The sequence below is a fragment of the Dermacentor andersoni genome, chromosome 2 (assembly GCF_023375885.2).
Source record: "Dermacentor andersoni chromosome 2, qqDerAnde1_hic_scaffold, whole genome shotgun sequence".
In the NCBI taxonomy this organism is placed as follows: Eukaryota; Metazoa; Arthropoda; class Arachnida; order Ixodida; family Ixodidae; genus Dermacentor; species Dermacentor andersoni.
In genome coordinates this window covers 111392293-111419118 of record NC_092815.1, presented here as the reverse complement: position 1 = coordinate 111419118, position 26826 = coordinate 111392293, and the positions used below count along the sequence as shown (strand labels likewise).

Genomic DNA, 26826 nt, shown 5'->3' with positions numbered 1-26826 from the left:
CTTTTTGATCAAGTGGCGTAGACCGTTCGGGCATCCCGCAACATCACATGGAAGTTGAATTCTCTGCTACTTGCAGTTTGTGCGAGTTTTGTGAGCCAGCAAAACCAGCGCATCACTACACAATCAGGAAAGTGCTGAAACGCGAAAGCATGGGTGGTGCGGAGTCGAGCGAAAGGAACCTTTCGACTGCCCACGTCATTGTCAACAGTTATTTCAATGAGTTCTTTCTTCTAAAGATGAAATAGAACTGGACAAGTAGCATTTTATTTCATCTTATAATACAATACAGGGATGTTTTTTGCAACGAGTAGTTGAGTACTAGTGACAGAATTTAACTGAAGAGTGCTTTCGTCATTGGGCAAGTGCTTGAATGTCCCGTGGGAGTCTCTAATCATGTTCTGCATTTACCTCAATTTCTCGATTATTAAGGCTCTGTTCGCAAAAATATTGACATCTTAGAGACTTAACATTTGCCTTCAGTGTCCCTTTGAGCGTTCACAAATAAGCAAAATTAGTGAGACCCGCAGGGTAGCCAAAGCAGGGTGGCCAAAGTTTAATTCCTATGTAGGCGTCTGCCGCCGAGTGTGAGCAGATGATAGTCTGCTTCTTCCGAAAGTACGTGATTATTATCGAAATTCGAAAGCACATCTTACTTCAGCCTGTTTATTGTGCCTCGTCAATAAATATACACAGTAACAGTACGAAAAAGCACACTGATCCAAACACCCATCTTGATTGCCAATCTGCCAATAGCAGCCGCGTGTGGGAATCTGCTTCTTTTTTTTTTTGGTAAGGCGTCCAGAAAAGAGTGAGGAATAGGCTTCTTTTAAAGAGAGAGCATTTGAGAGAAAGGTGATCTTGCGCTCCACTTGCGAGCTCTACGCGCCACTTGTGACAGCAAAACTTGGCTGAGATGCTCACAGCAGAATATGCTATCCGACTATGCTTTTTCACCAAGCCCAAGGGGTGCTTCAGGACCCCTTTAAAATGTAGCTGCAACAAATCTTTGACCCCGTCTACATTGAGCTTAATGTATTGGCTGACTGCCTAAGCCATAATGGCTTGACCTTCAGGACCAACAGGTGAGTGACCCCACAGACATCGCTCTGTCTCATCACAGGTGTTAAGGGAAAGGACCAGAAACAGCAGAACAGTCGAATGCCTGCACAGCAGTGATAAGGCACGCCTCAATCACATTGTGATTTTTGTTATTGGTAGCATGTCAGCTTAATAATATGTGAATGTTGCAGCCTGTGGTGCTAGGCCCATCCACCGAGAGGACAGCTGTGCCAGAGAGCTCATCAACCTCACAGAGTGGTGGTTGGTGCCTGCGACCGCATCCACCCCTGCGTCCCCGGCCAACAGCTAGCCGTGCCCCAAACCGGCACCATAAGCAGCAGCGGAGAGCTGGTGAGATGTTTTGATTGCAGGCTCGTGAGAATATCCAATATATTTTTTTAATTTTCGCTAAAATATTATGTTCTTCGATATTCGCTTTGGCTCAAATTTCAGTATTCGAAATGAACGTATATAAATCTAAAAAAAAAATTAACAACTGAGAGTTTTGGTTTTGTTGAGCAATTTTCATTACCGTAACATAGCTTATAGCCAAGACAAGCCAAAGATGGGCAATTTGTTTACAGTTGCCGAGTGACTTTTGCAACCTTTTCTCTTGAACCAGTGTATGTCGGCAACCGAAATTTCGAACTGTTTCTGACACTGGAAGCTGTCTGGCTCAAATTTCTGGACATGATTTGCTCGCACGATGTAGTTAAAAAACTGCTGCCGAGAAGAAATCTTGCGCAGTTAAAATTGTCTCCCACACTCTTGCTTTTGCTGGTGAGATGGTATCTTGGCTTCCCAAGAGCCGTACGACCACTGCCAATAGATTTGCGCTAACCTGGCACAATACCTTGACTTTGGTCGCTGACACCTGGTGAAGGTGAAGGAGCGCTGGTTAGGCCTAATAGCCTAGGCTGGCGTGGTGTTTGGGTGGCAAACCGCTACAGCAAGGGATTTTTCACTGTGTTTGAGAGTAGATTGTAAATTTCCGGCTGCATGCAGTGCAGTAATATTTGGCTCACATGTTGACTGCAGCCTCTACAACAGATTGGGAACGTTTCTTTTACTATGTTAAAAAAGTGTTTCAGGGCCCCTTTAATCGTCTATTCTTTCTCTACTCCAAGAGGAAGAAACGTGGTCACAGCTATGTAAATACTAACTACTTAAGTGTGACGAAAAAAAATTTGTCTGAGCTTTGTGAAAAGTTACGAACAGCCTGCAACTATGGTTATAACTTCTTCACAACGAAAGTTGTTCTTTAGGGGATGTACTGCTAAATAGTAGACAGCTTTAGTTTAGCGTACGCTATAAAATAGCGGGTCGTCACTACACATGCGCAGAATGCTAAACGACCCATAGCGTATAGTGTACGCACGCTATTTCTCAGATTTAGCGTTAACATCTTTGCATGGTTTGCGGAGTTTGCGGGAAACATGGCGGCGGTCCCGACTGCCCACTTCGAATTGATTTTGGCGTTGCTTTTGTAAAATGCACTTCGTTCGTAGCAAAAACTAAAACTGTCAAAACCATGTGCTGCTTAGTGTATGCTATACTATAGCGTATAGCGTACGCTATAGCTGTTTACGCTAAACTAAAACTGCCTAGTATTTAATTCAGCCTATTTACATAATGTGATCTACACATTCATTGTAGCTTTGCAGCTTCATGCTACATTCGGGTGGATGACAGTTTTCCCTTTCATGAACCTTTCTCCACCTTGTGGAATTCTTCTGAACTGATCTGCCATTGAACACTAAGTTAACTGAAAAGGGTGCCATAGTCTCACCTTTCACAAAGTAGGTGAACTTTCTTACTGCTCTGCCAAAATTTATGTAAGCTTTCTTCTTTGATAGAGCGCTAGTCTCCCTTTTGTATAGAAAGCAGAAGCAGAGGCAAGAAAGTGAGCTATATGCTGTGCATTACGCTTACCTGTTTGTTATTGGTTAAGTGAAGTCAAATGGCATCACTTTGATGAAGTCCTTATAAACATGGTGCAGGCAAGGCATGTTGTGATGTATGGCTGGGCGGCGCCTGTGCAGGTCCTGCTGAAGACAGGGCTCCGCATGTGGATGACATGCAGCTGCTGCAAGTCATTGAGGCCTACTGTGGCAGCAGTTGTCGAGCAAGGCACACAGTGAACTCAGGTAGGCCTTACATGCTGTGTAGAATTTCAGATTACAATAGTATCCCTTCAAAACTGGCACCAGAGACAAACGATTGGACCAATCTAGAACGTTACACTACCTCTCTAGAAATGTCACATTTCTTTTTTACCATAAGGCGAACCACACATGGTGCTAGAGGCCTAGTGAGGTGACTCATGTCGTCACCTTTCACCTCAGCGCCATGACAATTTTACGCATATATTGTCAAATAAACATATTGTCATTGTCATCAGTTCCAATGTAGATCGTTTCTATAGGAGCTACAAGATTATTCCGTCATTCAAGTCACCAGTGACGAATTAGCTCTGTTGGGTAGCTATGCTGACGACCTCACTGGCCATGCTCCATTGCGTACCTCTGTTTACTTCAAGCCGGTCACCAGCATAGAGAATGCCTTGCACTGTTGCAAGTAGTGCCATCAAAGTTCATCTGTAGAAACATCTGATAAAACTGGCCAAGATGTTTTTCCTTTCATGTTAAAATGCGTCAAATCTAACATTTTCATTACCAGTGAGTTCGAACTTCTAGTTACAAATGAGGCAGTATCATGTGAGGCAGTGCCATATTTCCTCAGTGGTGGAGCCAGTCCTGTTCTCTGTTTATGTCATCTGCTCACTTACGCGAGCTGTGTTCTCAATAAAAGTCATGCTTCAGACACGGAGCACTTATGTATCTCTTTAAAGGGCCCCTCACCAGGCCTGGCAATGTTGAGCTGACAAGCGCAGAGCACACAAGGCGCCAGCGATCGTGTTTGCAAAGGATTACAGCGCTACGTGCCTCGGAAAGGCCTGAAATTTAAATCTAAACGCCATTTCCCTCTTCACTCGCGGCGAATCCACCCAGAGAGGGGACAGTGACGTAGTCGGGCTCCTGCGCTTATGTAATCGTGTCCGCAGTGTGACGTAGCTCGTGTAGACACGTGACTTTGAGAATTATTCAAGGCAACATCTGTTATTTGTGTGATCTGTTGCTTGAATTGACGAATTGAGGTTTAGAGAAACACACAATAGGAATGTCTGCATGTTTTTTTGTTTTACTTCGCACTGAAGCAAGAGCGATGCACTTCCGTTTCGTCTGCTTGTTCCCATGGTCGTGCAGTCACGTGCGCAAGTATCGAAACTATCCATTTTTTACCATGTTCCAGCACATGATCATGCTCTACGATACGCTTGTTTTGCCTCAGTATTCATGTAGCACTGAATTATACCGCTAGTCATGTGCCCTTATGCACAGCGCGCAAAATCATGCGCTGTACGAAACAATAACAGCTCGCACGCAACGCCGCCAGCGGATAAACCAGCAAAAGTGCACATCGGCGAAAAAAAAAAAAAGAAAGCGAGGAGAAAAAAGAAAGTGAAGGTGGGCCCGTGACGTATGTGTCACGCGATCCTCGAGGTCCGACATGGGAAAACGCAGGGAAGGAATTTCGCTTGCGAACGCTAGACGGGGCAAGTGGAGAGGGAGTCTCGCTATGCAGTGGAGCCCACCTGCTCAAATCATGGGTTCGCGGCACTGAAATATTTCTATCTCGGCTATTATGTTACGCTCCCTAGAGGACACGTAACAACTTCCAGCGTATAATCAAAATTTGCTATGGGGCCTGGCGAGGGGCCCTTTAACTTGACTTAACATTTGCCTTTAGTGTTTCTAAACTTCCAATACCACGAAATCTGGTCGCCCTAACAGAAGCCTGGCTTAATAGAGGTTAAGCTTCTCATGGGAACTCACTATAGCGTTATAAAGGGAGTCTGCAGTATTTTGTGTACAGTCGAACCCGACTATATCGAACCCGTTTACATCGAATTATTCTATATACCGAACAATTTCTGGTCACGGTATAGTTACAATGAGTATATATAGCAAAAATTACACTTACATCGAACAAATATTGCAGTGACTTCCGATATATCGAACGTCAAGTGGCGGGAAAGTGCCCCCAGAAGTTGGCTTTCCCTTACGGTAGCGGGGAAACCCGGCGGCGCGGCTTCATCCAACCGCTCTCCCTACCGTGACCGCGCTGCCTCGGGCTGTTCGGGCGAGCCGTCGACACTCCCCCTGTTGCGCATAGTGAAGTCTATTATCCTCCCTCTTTCTCTATCATCTTTCACTTCCCACTCCCTCTCACCTGACGACGCTTCGCCGTGCTCCCTCACGGGTTGCAGAATCAAGCGTCCTTCCTTTCTTTGTTGTTGAATCCAATCGACAGTCCCCAGCAAAAAATGATCCTGGCCCGCCTACAGCGCTTGTTCAGACAGCCAATCAGAGGCTCTTGTGCGCTCTTCGTGCAAGATGGCGAAAGTGGGAGTTGTCGGGCTGCTTCTCTGGTTTATCGTGTTTGCGCCTTGTGGGCCTTCTCCCACAGTGTTGCCGTGATGAAGCGGCAGAATTCGCCTTTCGTCGTGAAGATCGAAATCATAAATCGCGTCGAACGCGATGTCCCCGCAGCGTGCAAGATTCCGAGGAGCACTCTCGGCACCATTAGGGCTAAAGTGGCCACACTCGCAACTCGGTGCCCATGGCGCCCGGCGCGTACGCACGGCCGTGTACGAGGCGTTCTTCATACGTGCCGGTTTCCGCGTGCTCGGTGATGACTGTAAATTGTGATGAATGCGACGAAGCCATTGCCGGTGTTGCCGAAGTTTGGAGCGAGCTGTCAAAATTTCCGGGACATTTGAATCAACGGCGGACGAGTTTGTGAGTGCAGATGATTGTGTCGCGACCACGGTAGAGCCCGGAAACGAAGACTACATCGCCGACATCGTACTGAGCACAAATGAAAGTAGTCACGTTGAGGAAAGCGACTACGGTCCTTTGCCCACATCCTCCGAAGTGATTGGTGCACTCGCATTAGTCCGGTGCTTCTGCGCGAATGCGAAAGGTTGCGGCCTCAGCTGCTCCGACTCCTTAGACAATGTGGGGAAGTGCGTGCGTCGCAGGCAGCGAAATTGCCCAAGCAGAAGAAAATGCAGGACTAATTTATGCGAAACTAAGCTAGTTTCCTCAATAAAGTGATTTTATAAATGGTATGTGCCTTTATGACATCCAATTATTTAGTAGGCTTATATCGAATTATGCTCTATATTGAACTGATAGGCGTTTTTTTGCGAGTTCGATATAGCCGGGTTTGACTGTACTTTCATTAATTGACGTGCTCTCCCTAAAGTAAGGCGTTCACTGACCTGGGTGACACTTCTCTTTACAGCATTGATGAACTGCCCACAAGTCTTAGTAGCGGAGGATGAGAAAATTATTGTTGAAGACAACAAAGGCATGGAGGAGAGGTAAACGTGTTTGATTCTGTCCATGAATAGCAAATTATCCTCTTGCAGCGTGAAAAAGCATGTGATAATTGCTTTTGCTTGTTTAACATTTGTGAAAGACATGTGGCAGCTTGCTTGTTTTCCAAGTAATACACAAAATGTTCCATGAGATCTCGGAACACTCCAGACCGTTTTTGTGTCCTTATGAGCCTTTGTAGAAGATGCTTTACACTGGTCATCCTGCCAGCATGATCTTGACACCACATTTTGTTTGGTTTGGTTCACAGAAGCCTTGTTGACACTGTCTATGCCCTGAGAGACCAGGTCAAGGAACTGCGAACTGTAAGTACTGTGCTGTCGGTTGTTGACTTTTACTTTACCAATAAAATGCTATGCTTTGTACAGATTGGGTGATCCAACAGGTTCATTCAGTAAAATTTGGATAGGAGGCAACTTGCTTGCCATGCTTAACTGAAGGCAGCCTACTTAACGGGACCCTGAAACAATTTCGATGATTTTGTACAAATGTACTGAACAAATAGGGAAAGACCTTCTGATAATTGAATGATGCATCTAAGTGCTCCGCATAAAGTGTGTAATTTATTATAAGGTTTTAAAAATGTACATTGTTACTGATCGCAGCTCGCTACTTGGCTGCGACATAATGTCTCTCTGCAAGGCAGCAGATGAGCAAAGGGCCTGCAGCCACTTTCGCACTGTTAGTATCGATGTTGGTTCAGATCGGACTGTTGGTATCCGATCGGCACTGGGATTTGCACGTTTGTGGCCGTCACTTTACAACGGAGGATTACTACCACAATAGTATTTTACGTGTCCAGTAGTCGGGTAAATGCAAACTCAAGAGAACAGCCTGGGAGTTCACTGTAGCTTGGGCATTTCATGAGCTGAGCGGAAGTGCAGATGTGAAGGGTCTGCACGGTGCAGCCAGCTGGTGGCACACAGCTCAACCAAACACAGAAGCTTAGAACGACAGAAAGCTGACCTAGTTGGTAAGGATTCATTATGCAAAATAGAAGTGAGGCGTGCAGACAAAGACACAAGAGTAGAGAAGTGGACAACACGAACGCCGACTATCAACTGAAGGGAGCACTGAGGCGAAAAAAGAAGGAAGACACAAAACTCATCGCTGAGGCGAAAAAAGAAGGAAGACACAAAACTCATCACTGAGGCGAAAAAAGAAGGAAGACACAAACTTGATGAGTTTTATGTCTTCCTTCTTTTTTCGCCTTAGTGCTCCCTTCAGTTGATAGTCGGCGTTCGTGTTGTCCACTTCTCTACTCTTGTGTCTTTGTCTGCACGCCTCACTTCTATTTTGCATAACAAACACAGAACTAATATAGCAGTAATGAAGTGTATTCTACTTTGCTGCTGATATAAATTTTTGGCAGGAGCGCAATCATGAACACACTTTTCTAAATGATCAAAAGGTTTACACTTGGTTAAAGCAATATTAGCTCTTTGTTTGGCTAATTATGCTCCGCTCCACCAGCTGGCTGTACCATGCAGACCAATTAGCCAGCTCATGTACGTCTGTGTTAAAGCTCCTTCATAACAGCAGTAGTGGTATGGAGGGGCTTTAGTTTACGCCTCCACCTATCCGTCGAAATTCCCAGCTAGCCTGTGGTTACCAGAATACCAGATAGCTCGGCTCTGCGACAGAATGCTTTGACAGCTCTCGCTTGGGATTGACTGCCAGGCAGCTGGCAGAGAGGTTGGAGAGGCTTTGTGCGCTGGCTCCAAGACAACCGGAAGTAGACAACATGACGTCCCATCATAATGAAGAGCTAGTAAAGGCGGTGCTTAGCCCCGATCACTCAGCAAACGAGCTGAAGAGAAAATGCATGGCTATGGAGGAGGGCAACTTGCAATCATCCATAGCTCTCTTAATATGAGATGCTTCACACAAATTGCGCTGCGAATGATTTACTGTAGCTGTAACTTACGAGTCTACAAAATTTGTTTTTAAAGGGCCCCTGAAACGGTTCGGACAAATATAGACGACGCGTAGGGTACAGCTTAAGTAGAACATTCGCACCACAATTTAAATGAAGCGTTACGTATTACTGGAGCTACAAGCTATTACAAGTTACCCTCCTCCCTAGCCATGCTTTTCCTTCTCAACTCGTTCGCCGAGCGAACGGGGCTAAGCTCCGCCTTCAGTGGTTCTGCGTCACGATGCGACGTCACATCATGCACTTCCGGTTTTGGAGCCCGCCCGCGCGAAACCTCTCTGCTAGCTGCTTGGCCGTCGACCCCAAGCGAGAGCTATCGAAGCAGAATGCGTTGCGAGCATTCTGTCGTAGCGCCGAACGTGTCTGGTATTCCGGTAATCACACATTAGCTTAACGTTTCGACGGAACGGTGGAGGCATAAACTCAAGCTGATGAAGGAACTTTAGCGTAAATGTACGTGAGCTGCCTCATCGGTCTCCACGGTCCAGCCACCCATTGGCGCAGAGAAAGAGCTAATGTTGCTCTAAGTGTAAAACATTTTAAACATTTACAAAAACAACGTGTTAACGATTACACTCCTGCGAAAAATTTACACCAGCAGCAAGGAAGAATACATTTTGTTACGGCTACTGTGTGTGGTTGAGCTCTATGCCACCAGGTGGCTGCACCGTGCAGACCATTCACATTTGCGCTTCTGTTCATCCACTGAAACGACACGCAAGAGGACACGGCCAGGCCTTGTCCCCTTGCGCTTGCGTTTACCCTAATACCGGACTCGCAAAACGCTATTGCGTTAGTAATCTTACGGTGTAAAGTGACGGCCGCAATCGCACAAATCCTGGCGCCGGTCGGATAGCGGCAGTCCGATGCGCTGCAGCCAGTCTGCTTGTCTACTGGCTTGCAGAGAGACACGATGTCGCAGCTTGACATATTGCCAGTCGCTACGTTTGCACTCCACAACGCAACAAAGTCAAATCATAGCGCTCGCGAAAAGACAGACCGACACTGATGGCAGAGCTCTCGTCAAAGGTGGAGCACGTTGTAATACAAGCAGACGACACTTGCTGTGTGCCGGAAGTGCTTAAGTGTAGTGAAAAATTGTTCTTGTGCATTCCCTTTATGTTACTTTCTTTTTATAAAAACAAATTAACTAACATTCCAACTATTACGAAAATCATTTGTTTACCATAAAGTTGGAAAAATTATCGATCACGTGCCCTGGTCAACCAATCGGATAGCTTGCCCCACTGACGTCATATGGGTGATTTCCGTCATATGGGTAGGGGCAGCTTAAAATTCCGCCGAGCAGTGTGCTTGCGATCGGCAGCGATGTGCATTTTTAAAACCTTAAAATAAATTACACGCCTTATGCGGAACACTTAGTAAGTATTTGATCGGTGACAGCAAGTTAGGCTGTTTTTAGTCCCTGAGTTGTAGTTTGCTTTAGTTTGGCTAATACTACCAGCATTTGGAATTTTCATTAAAGACTTTGTTTGCTTGCTGTGTACCATTAGCAAGTGTTCGCTTTGACATACATGATGTTCACTTATGATGATGGCTGATGTTGCAGGAGACCAGCCAACTGTCGCGCGCACTTGAGGAAGAGCGACAAGCACGAATGCGACTGGAGGCTTTACTACGGCAGCACTTACTGCTAAGCTCTTGTGACCAGCCCCTGCTCATCACAGAGTCCTGACCAGCATGCTATGAGGCCACCATCGGCTGGCCGTACACAAAGTTGTTTGTTGCTCTTGTGTGGTGTGTGCGTCCAAAGGACACTGCAGTGCGGCCAGTTGCTGCGGTGCTTCTCCATCCACTTGTTCTCTGAGCATGCGGTAGCTATCTCTTGCGCATGGCACGGTGGCAAAAGGCTGGCCTATCAACTGTCGTGTCATGCCTCAACGTCGTGCACTGTTGCAGCAATGTCCCCACTCCAAAGCTCATGTCTGGGCAGCTGGATGCAACTATTGAGATGTGGGTACAGAGAGCCAACTGGACCGGCATTGTCATTCTCCTCATTGATAAGCTCATGCCATTGGCACTGCCACTGCAGCAAGGAACAGAAGTTTCACCCTTTCCCTGAACTGTTCAGAATGCTAGGACTTAGACTCTGCTGCAAGATGGTGCTGTTCTGAACGGCGTGAAGATGGCAAAAGGACGCCGGCTGAGGCAGTAAACCCTTGTTATAACCAGAACACTGTATTTTTTCAGTCCCGCAGTACTGGCAGATAATGCTTGATGACCAAAAAGGAGCTTGAGATGATTTCGATGGCTGTGCACCGATGCATTGATTATGTATGGGAGGTCCTGGTGAACATTAAGGGTAGATTTTAAGTGTTCGTGAAAACACACTTGTTCAAGAAAAATGGGAGTAGACAACCCTCGTGTCACGAAACAATGTTGTGTCCAAGTAGATGTTGTGTAGCCATTGATGCATGGAAGTTGAGTTGAGGAGGAAGGCCATAACCTGAGAGGAAAGTAGTTTTAATCATGTAACAACCTTTTTAATAGTGTTCGCTGGTAAAAGTTGTAGCTCTTTTAATGTCTACATTCGATCAAATTCCTGTGGGAAACTTTTGCTTGAAAGGTACTGTCCTTGTTTAAACGATTCTCTTAGGTATGGTAAAAAAAAGTAAGAATTGTTCCAGGGATGCATTGTTAAAGCAGCAGCCACATGGAATGCTTCTTTCTTCCCCAAAATTTTCACACAGGTCCTTTTCGGTGTGTGGACCATTTGCATGTCACAGTACCTGCGAGGCCATTATAACATATAACATACAGTAATAAGCTGACTTGTGCAATGCCTGCATCTAAATTTTAGTCAAGATGTATTCAATGGAGCTGCTGCTGAGAGACGTGCCAAGAAGAATTATGGCTGTTCTATTGGGTATTTGCTGTTCTGTAGGCTTGTTTGAACAAGTGTGTTATGTTAACCACTGTGTTATGTCCAATTCTACTGGTTGTTTTAGAGAAACTACCTGAACCCTTGAGCAAACACTTGGACAATTCTCAGATTTTGCAAATTCAAATCAGCTGGAGAAAAACATACTGTTCCATACTGTATAACATTAGAAGTCGTCATGCAAAGCTGGCAGATATGACACTACATGGCACAGAGCTTCCAGACAAATTCATTTATTGGCAGCAGAGCAAGAGAGAGTGATACGTCATAGAGTGATTTGGTTCAAAATGACCAGTGGAACAGAGAACATATGAGTAACAAAACCTGCTCCAGATTTACGAGCGGGCATTACTGTTAGAAAAATCAAATGTTTACATTTAGAAGCGTTTTTATGCAGTGTACTATGTAGGCCTTTTTTGAAGCCCAAATACGTAGGGTGTGGGGAAGCTCTCTCAAAGTTTTGGCATATCTCAGTTCTGTCCAAAAAAGCTGAATTTAGGCAGAAATATCTGTAGAGCCGCCCACTCTGCAAACTCAAATGCACACTCTTTCTGAAACAGTGTCTTTCTACATAGCTACCACCGTAGCACATGGTGCAGTATATATTTTCTGGTGTATAAGTCGCACCCCCCTCAAAACGGCAGTTTTTCAGAATAAAAGCATATATAAGTCGCACTGTTCATTCGGTAAGCGATTTAAAAAAAAAGTACAGTGATGTTTCGCTTCGTGAATGCAGGTCACGCGCAAGCAATGATATGGACACTCCAGCGCATTTGTGTCTTCGTGGTCGCCGCAATGTACCACATAAAGTCTAAGGCAGATAACATCGTTCCCGCGCGCTGTATATGCTGCACGTGCGAGTGAAAGCATGCGATGATGAGCCAAATCGTGCACCAGGGTGGAAAGCGAGAAGGCAGCGCGGGAGGGAGGGGGGACGGCTTTTACTCTGGTATCAACTGTGTAGTTTGTGCGGCAGCGTGCGCCGTATCTTGAAAATGATGTGCAGATGCGATGACTTTGGAGTCTGTCGACTCGCGGCCTGCCACCGCTTGCGTTTCTGCTCCGTCCTTCTCACACTGCGCTTCCGCAACTCGATCACGAAAGGAACCCGGTACATCCATAGCGTGCACACAACTTGTAGCAACTGCCAGAAGAGGTCAGCTTTCTCCAAAAAAGAAAAAGAAAAAGCTGTATATAAGTCGCATCGGTGTATAAAACGCACCAACAAAAATTTAAGGAAAGAAACGAGAGTTATACACCGGAAAATACGATATATGCATACAATTCTAAGAGAAGGGATAGAAACAGAACAATGTTTCTTTCTAAAAAAATTTTTTATTTGGGCATCTGTGTCACTTTTTGTCATTAACAGACTGTTTCCCGTCACTGCTGTTGTATTTTAGCATCAAAATGTGCAGGCCACATATCCCACTTTTACGTGCCACACTTGTTACAAAAAAGCTCAGTCATCACAGTTGGTTTCGTGCACAAGTCATTGTTATCCACCATCCACACAGGCATTCTTAGTGGTGTCCTTTGGTCGGTTCTTTCAGTACGCTTCGCACAGATTTACCATGAGAATGTATTGTATAAACGTGGCATTCAATTCATGAAGCGATGCTGTGTAAACGTGTCCTTGATCACGTAAAATTGAAAACCATCCATGTGCCATCCAGATTGTGCTGTAAAAATAAGATGTTAAAATCTGTTATCTGGCTGTTTTCACTCTGCAGGTACTTTATGAGAACAGCCAAACCCTTATGAGGAGCTATGAGGCAGGGTGAGACTGACTTCCAAAGTGTGTAGTGCTTTGCTGTGGGTTTCCTTGTACTACATACAAAGACCATGACCATATAAATTCTAAGCCATATTAATGCTCATTGAGTTTTTCGTTTTTAACTGCTTGCTGTTTCAGACTTTTCTAAAAGGCAGAAAGATGCACATAGTAGTACAATAGGACATATAACTTGCTTACGAACTTGCAGCCTTTGGTGTGACCAGCTATTGTTACAATGCCTTTTTTTTTTTCCATTGAACCATGAATGAGGCAAGACCTTGTCTCTGTATTTACCATCATGATCATAGAAGAGTTGGTTATTGCATTACTAAGACCCGTAGCTGGGGCAGCACTTTTACACGAAACTACTGCGCTGCCAAGGCTTTTGTGCAGTTACCTGTGAAATATGTAGTGTGCAGATGAGTTGCACATTCATATGTGAGAAAGCGAAGCACTACAGGACAGTGCTTCTTTAGGCATTCTGCGAGACATTATGAAAAGCAGACATTGGTGCAAATCAAACATTTTAAGCAAGGGGACATAAACGAGCTCTTTGTAGCCATTTCTTACCGACACATATTTTTGAAGCTGTAGAAACTATACCACATGCTACTTGCATGTGAAAGTATAACACTTAGCTGGCACAAAGGTTAGGAAACATATTTTAATTTGGTACCAAAGTTGGTCTCGTGATGCTAGACCTGGTGTCATCACAACTGTAATGCGATGACACTAAGCAAAATTTGCTGATGTTGTGTGGTAGTATGACTAGGTATGACGATGTCAGTCATTCAAAAATATTCACAAAAACACCACACACTTTTCTTCAGGGTGTGCTCACGTTTGGCAGCCACGGCTATCACAGGAATTAAAGTGAGTTCATGTATCGTGACGACATGATGCATTCACCTCTGCTCCTGGATGCAGAAACTCAAACTGGTTTGTGGAAATGAGTAAATTACTTAACGTGCTCTGACACTTGCGAGTATTTCTTACAGGGTTTAGAAGATTTGAAGCTTCATTGAATGCAAAAAAAAGTTGCAAGTAAAAAATGTCATATCAGTATACCCCTTTACCGAAAAGTTTTCACAGTACTCTAGTAAAGCTATATCCAGAGAGAGTGGAACCTGAGAGCTAACCAACAGCAGTATCACAGGAGCTATGTGTACAACTATGCTCACGGACAACTTCCTGTGGCAATTAAGGGAAAGTTATGGAGGCGAAGTGCGCACAAATAAGCTCTTCTGAAAAAAAAAATCTTGCATTTTCATCTGTGTCAGTTTAAGCTGGGGAAGGCAGAACATGAACAGCCCATTTACAACAGCAAATTAAGTTAAAACACACCACTGAGTGCTAAATTTGACTTATGTTTTTCTTTTCTCTTCTGCATCAGTGCAAATGCAAAACCATTGTGCGAGCTACGTGGATTTAGTATCTGCAAAGCGAAAATGCTGCCGGACTACTTGGTGCAATGAGACATGTGCAGAAGTGCCGCCCCCATGGCTTTTCCTTCACTGCCACAGAAAGTTGTCTACGAGTTTAGAGTTTCATACTTGCCAAACAAGCTTCAGAATGCCAGGATCTCTGTCCATTTGCGTGCCATGCTAAGCCATCCAGAGGGACAGTTATGGTAGTGTGCACATTTGTGCATAATTTCCATAGTTTTACCTTCGGTTCTATGACGCAGCACACAATGTGTAAAAAGGGGTGCAGCTGGGGTGGAGGGGGCACACTAAGCATGTGCCTGCCACCACCGAAATCTGTGTACAAGGATACCTGGCATAATAATGTGTGACAACCCCCGTTCACCGGTCAAGCCTGAAAGAATTCCTGGATTTGCCACTCTGTATGAACATCTACATTTCTTGGTACAGTCTGCTGTATTGCTAGAGATGTTACATAAGGCAAATCAGCACAGATTAAAATGCATGTTGAAGAGGCCCTACGATACGTGGTAGGCAACCCACTATCTGGGCTCAGTGGTGATAGTGTTCTGGCAAGCACAACTTCAATTCCCAGCTCTAGCCACTGTATTTTGATCAGGGCAAAATGTAAAAAAACTTTGTGCGCTTATAATCAGGTGCACATTAAAGATCTTCAGAGGTGAAAATTATACCAGAGCCCTACACTACGATATTCCTTGTACCGCCACTGTTGCTTTGGGGTGTTAAACTCAAACAGGCAATCATGTTAGGCATGTGTTATGTAAATTTGTTGATATAGGCTTCATGGCACTGTTGCTCAACTTGCTTGACAATGCTGAGGTCGTAGTAGTACACGTATTCAGTGTTTAAATGCCCCCTTACCTTGGATATGCTTCTCTACACGGCAAATATGCTTTATCGCAACACATTCTGTATGTTTCGCCGCATAACACGACTGTACTGTGCCAAAGCTGACTTAAAACTGACAACAGCAATTTTTGGTAGATTCGAATATTTTTAACAGTTAAAGTGTCTATCGAACACTAACCGACTCGGATCGAATATTCACAAACCGCTAGTTCAAATTCAAGTTCATTTGCACAAACGGTTTGATTTTGCATCAACCCTGTTTTTTTTTTCTCTACTGTGGAGTTTTTTTCCAGTTCTACAAGTTTCTTTTTGGGTTGTGCAGACTAATGATTGGGCTGCAGGATAAACATGTTACATCATGTGCTAGCTGTTGTGTAGAGGACTATCTACCAGACCACCTATGACTAGCAACGTTAAACGAGTGAATGGCACAAGTATGCTTACATCAATGCTGATGCATTGTTTAAGGATGCTTCAGGCATTTTAACACAATAGGCTCTCTTTTTAACAAGCAAGCCTCGGAAAGAAAAACAGCAGCCCCAAGTTCGACTGCACTAGGCAGCTCCAATGCCATGCATGCCCCAACACAGCCCAGTAATTTACGTTGCTTTGAAGACCCCTTTTGGGTACATGCATAGATGCAAGTTTGTTGTGCACCTGTTTATCTTGTCTCATGCTAGTTCACTTTTTGCCTGCTTGATGGTGCTTGTAATTGACAAGCGTAGCACATTAGTTTAGCAGCACTCTTGTGGCTTGGTTTGAATTGCCAAAGGAATTTCATATTTGGTGATGTTAACTTTAATGTTGACCAATCAAAACCATTCGGTGAAACAGGAAAGTAAGGCTATATAGCACAACTTTTTCTTTTGTGACCAATGTAATGAGGTTGTAGAGAGTTGAAGATTGCCCTTATCAGTCTTGGTTTGAGCTGGGGGTGATCCTTGGCCATGGCATGTTTCCGCAAACAGGGATAGAACAAAAATCGGGCAGTTGCATGTACAATTCTAGAAGTAATCATCCAAAGAAATGAAAAATGTAGGTATAGAAAAACAAGAATAGTATTAAACTGGGCAGTCAGACTTACACAATTATGATATGGGTATTAATAAAGGAGAGATTAAAAGACCACATTAGTGAAAAATGTGGAGACGCAATTTCAGTGAATAGTGGGCAGAAAAGAAGAAAAAGAGTAAAGAAAGAAATGAGATTAGCATGGTAATCATTTTGTTTCGCTCATAAAACCAAATCCAGCACAATGAATGTACCAGTGGCTATATCCTAGTGTTGAGGCCCCAAATGATAGTACAATAGGAATACTCAAATCTAGACCAATATGGCAAAGCTAGAAACTCCTTTCTCTGACAATGTCAAAAATTCGTTGAAGCAGTCCAGGGTGACATTACACAGACAGCCAAATTCCAAGGCCACAACTGCACAGCGCTGGAAAATTACATTCTAGCCAAGTCATACCATTGGTTGAAGTTCTTGAGTAAGCCTTGTAGAGGGCCGCCGTTCAATGAGAAGAAGATACTTTACTGCTTGGCGGCGGCAATTGTGAACATGGTTACACCGCTGCTGAAAATTTACACCCAAAGCAAAATAGAACACACTTGTTTACTGCAACATTAGCCCTGTGTTTGTCTGGTTGAGCTCTGCACCATCAAGTGGCTGCACTATGCAGGCCACTCATGTTTGCACCTCCGCCCACCCGGCAAAACACCCAGTCTGCCTGTGTTTAGGGGAATACCAGTCATGCTAAAACTATGGTATTTATTGTTACAATCATGTACTGATGTGGACAAATTACATGTAGTTTTAAAACACAGAAGAGAGTGCGTAGTCATAAGTGCAATATAGTCTTCAGTTACCCTAGTAATAAAGCTAGAGGCTTTAGGATTTGCTCAAAGGCACTAAATGGTTAACTTCAATGCTCATGACTATTTATTCTTAGATAAGCTCAATGAGGTTTGTGGCAGGAGGATCACAAACTTGCATCTTCTGAAGGTTCTTATATGTCCGATAATTTGTCATGCAGTGATATGCTTGCACTTCTGGCCTATGTCAAAGCTAGCTGGCATGATTGAATGTGTCTGATTTGCATGGAAGTTGAAACTGTCGGCTACTGCTGGTTTGCAATATGTATTGTTCAGACTGGTTGAGTGTGTTTGTCTTGGAGCAGAAGGCATATAATCATTTGAATGGATACTGTTTTTCACAGTGTTATGCAACCATATTTCAGAAACATCCCTTGGCCAACAGTTTGGCCAACCAAAGAACTACCAAAGGATCACTGTCAACTGTCTGCGTTGCACTGTCATGAATGAAACATCATGTAAAGCTTGCACACACGCCTGTGGTGGAGGAGTGCTTGAACATTCTGAAGCACCATATGCTGCCCAAATAGCGCAGCAAACCATTTGTATTGTGCGAAATGTCCAAAAGAATGTCCTAGAAGTTGCGCATTCTGATACTATCCAGGCCTGCTCAGCTGCTGTGTAAGAATTGTTGCTGCAGTCCTGACATGGATAGTCAACAGGTGCATGGTTTACACACATTGCAATATGTCACAGTGAGAGATTGCAACATGTTGTGAGACAGGGCCTTGTGCCTTCAAAGTAGTTTTTCTCAGAAATTAAATGCTCATATGTTGAGAAAATTTCTGTGGTTTTCTTTTGTGCTGAATATGTGACAATAATGTGAAGATGTCATAGGTTTTGCTCTTTTGTACTAATTCACGAGTGGGTGAAGCACTAAAACCTTGAAGAAGCATTCATCAGTATCGTTCATTCGAAACATGCACTCAAGACAGCTGGGCTGGTTCAGTTTGTGTAGACAGTAACTAAAGGCATTTCATGAATGTAGTGCAGTGTACACCAAGTCTTTACCGTTATTTCATGACACTGGAAATACGTTCCGCCTACCTGCAGTATTTGTGCCTTTCAGTTAAGTTAGCATCAAGTTGCGCAAGGCAAGAAGCCGGTGCTTAAAAATTGCTGTGTTCTTGCACCCTTATAAACAACACAGAAAACGTCAACAATCCAGTCGAAAACCAAAATGCAATAGTTACTTTTTAAAGGTTTGTGTCACCACATAAAATGCATGATATCACAGTCGCAAAACGTACAGTTCTGCTCTGGGTAGAGTAAAAGAAAATGCAGATGGGCACTTGTGGCAACTTGCAGCACTACAATACAACAATGTGAGTATGGCTTTCACGTCCCCTACAAGGACCTGTCATGACTTGTTGTCGCAGACGCCCGCAGCACCCTGTCCAGTGCTCTGCGCAGCAGGCGGGAGGCTGCGAAGCGGTTCTCTTTGGCATCGCTTGGCTGGTCACAGATGGCTAGCAGCTTGGACAAGCCGTACTGCTTGTCGACGTCCTTTGGAATATCATGCATCAGGCCCCCATAGGATGAGTAGAAGGCGCGGGGTGCAAGCAAACCACTGCACACAGCGTAGAAGTTGTGGTCACTTGTGTCATGCGAGCACAGGTCCTCCACATTGAAGCTGAGGCAGTCGTGGCACATCTCTTCCCGGTGTTCGAGCCATTGCTTCCAACCTGGCCTCCTTTCTGCAAAACACAGAGTGAAGCATTTTAGCCTGCTATATCTTTCCTAGGAGGAACGCCTCGCAAGTATTAAAGCAGTCATAGCAGCAAACATCTGGCACAAATACCTGTCAATATATTTTTCACTTAAATATATACATTTATTTTGAGTTGTCACGTCTGTTTTCCTTGACACGCCCTTACACCACTCAAATATAAAAGAATTTGCTACTGTATATGGTGGCAGCTGTGCACCCATCTGCAACGAACTAACAGCCGCAATATTTTTCAAAGTGATGCGATAACAGCAATGTCACAGGCATCTGAAGAATTACCCTGTGGCCCACACAGTTTCTCACTCGCCTTCACTGCCCTGCCCATGGTGCTCTCTCCTTTTCACTCGTTAACTTATGGCAGTGCAGAAAAATATGTGGGTAGCATCAGAAAACCAGAAGAAAATACTCTATATTGTTCATCTCCGAGTGCCCCACATGTGACCCCGACCATAGAAGCCTCACAGAAGTATCAATGGTGCACAAGGATCAAATCCCCCTCCCTTTTAGAACACAGCCAGCTCTCGTCACATTGTTGCTCTCATTTCCCAACCAGTCGACAGCTTCTACTCGGGTGCACATACATGCAAGCACATGCATGTGACTCTGCTGTTGTCAAAATGCTCGAAGAAGGGACTGGAAAATCGTGGAGAGGAGCACAGGATTGCTTTTAATTTGTGGCTTCCCAACAAAGCATACCATTGCCATGCTTGCCAAAGATGATCATCATGGCATTCTGTACATTATATGCATGGTTATATACAATGCATTCAATATTCCAGAGGTGCTTTAAGGTCGCTTTAAAGCAAATGAATTACTGAGGCCAGACTTGTTTGAATAATAGTATGCGGTCTTTATCCCCCCCCTCTTCCGTGACAGTGGATACCCTGTACATTTGCACACCATTGGCTTCCGCAAAGAAACATTTTCTTTGGAGTTTAGGCATACAGTCCGTAATTGACAACTGAAAATAAAATACATCTGTGCTACATACATTTAGCATTCACCACAATGCAGAATTCGTCAGTTTCAGACTGCGCATTTAGACCACAGAGAATTTTTGCCATAAATGCAGTTCCCCTACTTTCTCTTGTGGGTGTATGGTACATGTACTAAATAACAATTGCTGGAAGTGGCATCACAAAGAGAAGACGGACGGAAGATGTCCCTGTCCCCAATTTCTCGGACCTGTTGACATGTAGAAAGAAAAGAGCGGCCAACCAATGGAGCAATGACTTTATCTGTCCTTATTGTTCTGGCACATCTTGCACCAGGCATTTGAGATGTCCCTCACGGCCACATTACCATCATGCCAAGATGTAGCTGGAAGTTGCAGCACTGGTGACTGTGTCTGCTGAGGTCATGTTCAACCAAAACAAATGTGTTTCAATGTTATGTTTTTAACAACTCTCATTGTCAGAAAATTTAGAAAGCCTAGGGGTGTGTGAATAGTGATTTTTGAGACCGAATCGAATAGTGCAATAAGCAAATCGAATTGAATACCTTTCGCATAGTTTTCTAATCATGAACAGCTGTTACCACAATTATTTTAAATGTTGTTCACATTCTAGTATTCTTAGAGTTAGCAGGCTTCTGTCATTGCATAGTATGTTATGAAGCATTGTTTATTAAAAGCACAAATAGAGCATTAGGAGAGAATAAGTAGTTTCTATGCAAGCACAAGGCTCTTCAGAGAGTACAAATGATCGCTGCACAGCCTGCAAAGTATGGCTACCAAAGTGATGCAGCCTGCTCCACAATGCAATTTCTCATGTTTTATGGGGGTGATAATTTACCATACTTTTGCCCCAATTTTATATGTTTCTTTGGGCACAGTTGATGTTCTGAAATATTCATAAAGTATTCGAAAAATATTGGGATTTATAAATAGTGACTATTCAATTCAGTCTTCGAATCAAATAGGACACCATTCTATTTGTTATTCGAAAGTTTCAAATATTCGCACGCCCCTAGAAGAGCCAAACATATATCAACATCATACCACTATAAAGCCTCTGTGCAGTCAGTTGTGTAAACACAGTTGCGTATTGGAATACATATCCTGCAAGTTTTGGCTAAATGTATTTTTTTCATAACTCGCTACTGGTGTAATGTGAATGTTTATACACTTCACATCCACCCAAATAGGGTGGACCTGTGCTAAAACAGCACCTATAATCATTCTACAACTCACCTGCCCGAACCTGCACGCGGTCCACCACAACTATATTTTCCAAGTCGACAAGCCTCACTTCACCTAGATCGTTGACAGCAAAGTTGTCCATGCTCACATCAGTCATATATAGTGCATATTGAGTTGGGTTCTCGGTCATCAAATCGGCCATATCGAGCAGCTGCAGAGAGATGTTGGCTCGCACAGTCCAGCTGGCCTGCTCAAAGTGTGAGAGAGGCTCTCCCTCATACGTCTCCACCACTGTGCGACCGCAGCTGCCCAGCAATGTTGGGAATGGCCAGTCATCCATGCGTGGAAATGTCTGCGTGGAGTTGTGCAGCAAAGGTTGGATTAACCAACAACCACCGTAGCACTAGTAGACAGGAGCCAGTGGCTGGTAAAACATGCAAAAAGGCTTTTTTATGTAGCCTATACAGGTAAGCTTAGTTATAACACGAAAATACTCGCGTTATATCCAACATCCGTTCATAAGCATTTTACGTGCTCACACTGCGAGATACATTTTAGGTTTACTTCGTTATATCCGTGTTCATATATCGAGGCTCAGCTGTATTCCAAAACTGTTCTAAATGCTATATGTCGCCCTGCTTCTATTCAGAGGCAGAACCATCCCCATCTAGCTTACACACCTGCAAAAGCAGTGGCTCGGCATTGACGGTGACGGTATAAGCAAACACATCGGCCGTCCTCAGTGCTCCTTGGCGGTGTGCGATCATGGCTGGCTTGTACGAAAGCATCATCAGCATTCGGCGAATCAAGCGTGAAGACGGGCACGCCGTCATGTCTTGCTCCTTTCTAACAGCGGAGATGTGTTTCATCAATGCCGCTTCGTGGCTTTTGCCGCTGTCCACGGTATTGCGAACCGCGTTGGCGACGTTACACCGACGACTGCGGCACCAGCGGCGATCCACTTGGCGGAATTCATCGTCGTGTGCCAGTTTCTTGACTACCACACGCGTTCCGTTCAGCTCCGCCATGAAGACGTTCTTGACGTTGAAGACGCGCAGCGCGCTACGACTGTACCAGCCGGTCAACTTCACGTCTCGCATGTGCGGGCAGAGACCGTCGCCGAAGCAGGCGGGGCACTTGTGGAACTCGTGGAAGGCTTCCGATGCCGGTTCTATGTGAAAAGAAAGAAGGAACAACGCGTAGACGAACACACACGACGCCAGCAGCCAGAACAGTCGCCATCGAGCCCGGGAGTGGCGTACTAGCACCATGCCGAGTAAATAATGTTCAAGGTAATGTCCCAAATAATTCAGCGAACCGGAATGCTTGAAGATGATCAGTGCTGCTGCTAAATCTAACAGCTGCGTGCCGAACAAGGTTTCACATGTCCTTTTGAGCTGATCTTGCGTGGAGGCTTCTGGTGACGGCAGCAAACGGCGAAAATAATGTAGGGCCCGTTCGGTGACGTTTCGTCCTTTCCAGTTGGCTGCACGCGGCACATTTAGAAGAAGTTCGGATGTTCAAGTTAAGGCGCATTAAATCCATGCGGTTCATGTACCGACCCATTCCTTTGAAGTGTCACCTCAGAATAGTTATAGCAGACAGCAAAGGAAACGAAACCCGCGGTTCCGCGGTATGGGGCTCTTGCATTGCCCAGAGGGCGCTGCGAAAAAGGTGCTAAAAAGCGCCCTCCGTCCAGAAATGGGTCGTACCAAGCTCTGTCGTCTGCTTCGGAAAGCACGTTTACAATATGGACCCGCCACTTTCGGTTGTGTTTTATCACGGCCTGCAGCGAATATCGGGCGCTGAAGATTTTTTTCAGGGGTGGCACGCTGCGTAAAGGCAAGAAATTATGCAGTGCCGAATACGTGTACGCCGTTTAAGAATTAAGCGGCGAAGTTTTAGCGCGGTGTCAATCGCAAGTGAAGCGAGTCGCGTACGAAGTGGAACTTCACGTAAGGTTTGCACGCTGCCCGATTCAGGCGCACAAACGCGAGGAAATGCTTGCTATAAATGAATCCACAGCAGCAATAAGCAGACATCATGTGTACGGAACTGCTCGAGCACACGACGGTACGCGCCGCGATGTACGAACTGCTCGAGCGCACGATCGTACGCGCCGCGACGGCAGCGGTCTTTCGACATGCCGCGAAACGGCAGGCCTTCCGCAATCTTTGTTGACTGCATGCCGCCAGACAAGTAGTTATACCTGCACTGTGGTAGCAACCATCTGTCCCTTTAGCAATTGATAAATAACTGATGCAATGCATATGAACTCGCACGTATACGTGCGAATCGCGCTGCAGCGCGAGCTCGTGCGCTGCTCGCTTGATGTAACTTTTAATGACAGCGCTCGAACATCGATCTGCTGTAATCAATACTACATTGCTGCGCTGCCTCAACATGCTGGCTTGAGGTCAAGTATGAGCACATTTAACTGTAACCTGTACTGCTCGTAGTGGGGTAGTGAATTGTCACCGAATCAGCCCGGCCATTTGTGGTCATTTGCACACACCTGGTCACTTCACCACTTCGCATCGGTCGAATTGTTAATTGTCGCTGTGGCCGGGTCTAGAATCGTGAATTACCAGCCATGCCTGCTGCTATGTCGGTCTGCTGTCGGGACTGTAGGTGCAAAAGACCGAAATTTAGAACGCAGATAATCAAGCAAGCTTCAAGACAGGCGAAACAGTCAGCATGGCGCGAAGTTTCGCTTACTCAGCGCGACGAACTGCAGCTATGCAGCGCGCCCGTAAACTCCACTTCGCGAGGCCTTGAAGGAAAACGGTAGAATCTGATGTTGGGATTCAGGCCTTCTTGTTCATGGCAGCCCACAACGCAGAAGTAATGACGGTGACGTCTTTTCGTGGCTGGGCTAGGTCTCTCCGGACCGATTCCTTCTGCTCCCAGCATTACATCCCACGGCACACGGAGAGTCCGTTTTCGTTAAACTATAGGCTGCGGCGAGCTCGCAGCGTGGTCGGCATGGTCTGTGAGAAGTGACGAGCCTTTTCGCACTCGCAACAGGGCAGAAAAAAGTGCGAATCGACGCAAAACTGGGCCTAGAAACGTGCTTCGCCACAGCCAGGGCTCAATACGACCCAAGCTGGTACGACCCAGTTGTCGTTTCCCGCGCCGCCACCAGGCGCCGCTACTATACCTCAAACTCCAGCGCAAGACTCCCATCTGGGTTAGGGTGGCTAGAAGGGGAGGTGTGAATACCGGCGGCGCTTTCCTCCGGGCGCGCGTGACCCCCTTGCGCACCGATGCCACCAGGGGGAACGTGGCGCTGCTGCTCGCGGCGTGGTATTACGGCGTGGTACTCCCGCGCTGGCCTGCGCCCTCCGCTGTCAGTTGGTCTCGTCGCCTGTTTTGGAGTGTTCCTCCCGCCATTCCGTCATTCGAGGGCGAGATGCTGTGGACCACCAAAGTTATGTTGAGCACCGCAGCGACGCACGGCTAGTTTATTACATTGCAGGTTATGTGGCGAGAAGGCGTGTTTTGCCCACATATTGTGAAGACTACGAAGCACCATAAAGGCAATATCCCCAGAGAGCTTCCACCAGAGGCATCCAAAGAGTGGGACCTTGAGGGCCTTTTATATCCCTCAGAATCGTTCTATAAGCTGGACAATGCCCTTGAAAACAAACTAACTCGTTTATTCAGTGTAACACTCGCCGTGGTTGCTCAGTGGCTATGGTGTTGGGCTGCTGAGCACGAGGTCGTCGGATCGAATCCCGGCCACGGCGGCCGCATTTCGATGGAGGCGAAATGTGAAAATACCCGTGTACTTAGCTGCACGTTAAAGAACCCCAGGTGGTCAAAATTTCCGGAGCTCTCCACTACGGCGTGCCTCATAATCAGAAAGTGGTATTGGCACGTAGAACCCCATTATTTTTAATTCAGTGTAACACGCTAGCATGCCAAAGCTGTGGCCGAGATTTTGCAGTCAATTGGTTAAATGTCAAAGATTGTTTGCCTAGACCATTCTGCTACCCTAACAGCCTCAGTTATACGTTTTTATTGCCTCACAAGGATTCACTTTTTGCTTAAAAGTTTCAATCAGCACAGCAGTGAGAAGAAACGGAAAACACTGAAACCTTGTGTGTTTCAGTGTCAGTGCTTCAGTGTTATAGCATTATGGGCCCGTTTCTTTTTAATATATACGTGAATGACATAACACAGATAGACAGAGAAATAAAAATGGTCATATATGCTGATGACACCAGCTTATTCTTTTCAGCCTCGTCTGCCTCGAACGTGGTCATGAAAGCAAATACAGCAATTAGGCAGCTTGAGAAGTGGACAAAATATAACGCTCTAAAAATTAACACTTCCAAAACAAAGGCCATTATTTACCGTCCAAAGAACAAGGATGTTCATATTAACGATGATATCACTCTTAATATTTTAAAATAGATATAGTAAAGTCCTTTAAAGTACTAGGTGTACTTTTCAATGAGAAAATGACGTGGGATGACCACACAAATTACGTAGCATCTAAACTGTCACGTGTCATCGGATCGATTTACACTCATAAGGACATCCTCCCTATAAATGTGAAATTGCTCCTTCACAATTCCTTGTTCTGTTCGCATCTAAATTATTGTCATTTGGTCTGGGGGGAAACATCCTTCGCGAATCTACGAAAATTGCACGTTCAGCAGAAAAGAATGCTCAGAATAATATACAATGTAGCATATATGACCACCCATCTAAACCGCTCTTTATGAAAGACAACATAATGCCGATTCATGATCTGTACGCATACCGCCTAATCACTAAATACATTACAGAGGTCAAAAATAACATCTCGTTCATTGCCCAACTGGCATCACTGCAGAAAAGAAATTTAGCGTACGCAACCAGAAACACCGATATTTGGCACATACATTCATTCAGAACAGGTTACGAACAACATATGCTCAGAAACACTCTTCCACATCTCTTAAACATTTGCCAACATTACAATTTAAATCTCCAACGCACCCGGTCAAAAGATTTGCGTCATGTTTTTTCACTTATAAGTGAAAGGGCGGCACTTTCTATTTGAAATGTACGACATCATATTATGCACATCGCTTTGTTTTTGTTTTTGCAATTGTACATTTTTTGTAAAAATTGTCATTTGTGATATTCCTTGTGTCTGTACTTATATGCTTGTACTGTTTGCCTTTTTTTTTTTCTAAACATCATGTATTGTATCGGGGAGGCGAGAGCCCGTCAAGCTGGATATCTAGCTTTTTCTCTCCCCCTCCCACATCCTTGGGATGGAAAATAAAGGCATTATTATTATTATTATTATTATTATTGTAAATATTTTTGCTCACTTGTAAATAAACGATTTCATGACCAGATCTGTTGCTTCACTGTCTGCAATCATAGTAAATTCCTTATATGAGCGTCAAAATGACATGCTACAGGTCTGCAAGTGCAGACAAAAGAGTAGTTTGTAAATACGTCCAGACTTTATCAGGTAATGTCTGCAGTTTACAGGTCTTACGGCACGCATAGGGTGATTGACTGCTGATCTCGAGGACGGCGGTCGCATTTTCAGGGAGGCGATATGCAAGGCGGCCGTGTGCCGTATGATGTCAGTGCGCGTTAAAGAACCCGAAGTGGTCGAAATTATTTCGAAGCCCCCACTAGC

At 44.9% G+C, this 26826-nt stretch overlaps 2 protein-coding genes across 4 annotated transcripts in view; one reads left to right on the top strand and one right to left on the bottom strand.

Moving 5' to 3' along the window:
- The window catches only part of RtGEF (Rho-type guanine nucleotide exchange factor), a 34782-nt gene extending 16689 nt beyond the window's left edge, over positions 1-18093 (top strand). The window contains exons 14-19 of one of the 2 annotated variants that reach the window (XM_055076581.2): positions 1251-1410; positions 3102-3206; positions 6430-6508; positions 6775-6829; positions 13096-13142; positions 17673-18093. In XM_055076581.2, the coding sequence (XP_054932556.1) occupies positions 1251-1410; positions 3102-3206; positions 6430-6508; positions 6775-6829; positions 13096-13142; positions 17673-17757 (531 nt within the window). In that variant the 3' untranslated portion in view covers positions 17758-18093. Of the gene's footprint in view, positions 1-1250; positions 1411-3101; positions 3207-6429; positions 6509-6774; positions 6830-10030; positions 13243-17672 lie in introns of those variants that run through there. The other variant, XM_050188132.2, reaches the window with a different exon arrangement.
- A 377-nt stretch (positions 18094-18470) lies between these two features.
- LOC126541380 (divergent protein kinase domain 2A) lies at positions 18471-22807 on the bottom strand. Of its 2 annotated transcripts, none has more exons than XM_050188141.2 (3): positions 21857-22807; positions 21228-21528; positions 18471-19004 (listed from the first exon to the last, which is right to left on the bottom strand). In XM_050188141.2, exons 1-3 carry the CDS (start codon positions 22445-22447, stop codon positions 18655-18657), a joined length of 1242 nt encoding a protein of 413 aa, XP_050044098.1. In that variant the 5' UTR covers positions 22448-22807; the 3' UTR covers positions 18471-18654. The 2 variants fall into 2 exon arrangements, with proteins under 2 accessions (XP_050044098.1, XP_050044099.1); XM_050188142.2 differs by having other exon boundaries at positions 21291-21528.
- Between the last annotated feature and the right edge of the window lie 4019 nt (positions 22808-26826).

Excerpts from the sequence above, each read along its gene's own strand:
- LOC126541380 (XM_050188141.2), bottom strand. The coding sequence starts at position 22,447 with ATGGTGCTAGTACGCCACTCCCGGGCTCGATGGCGACTGTTCTGGCTG. Across the intron at positions 21,529-21,856 it reads CCGAGCCACTGCTTTTGCAG|ACATTTCCACGCATGGATGA; the intron begins GTGTGTAAGCTA and ends AACTCCACGCAG. Across the intron at positions 19,005-21,227 it reads CCGCGTGCAGGTTCGGGCAG|AAAGGAGGCCAGGTTGGAAG; the intron begins GTGAGTTGTAGA and ends TGTGTTTTGCAG.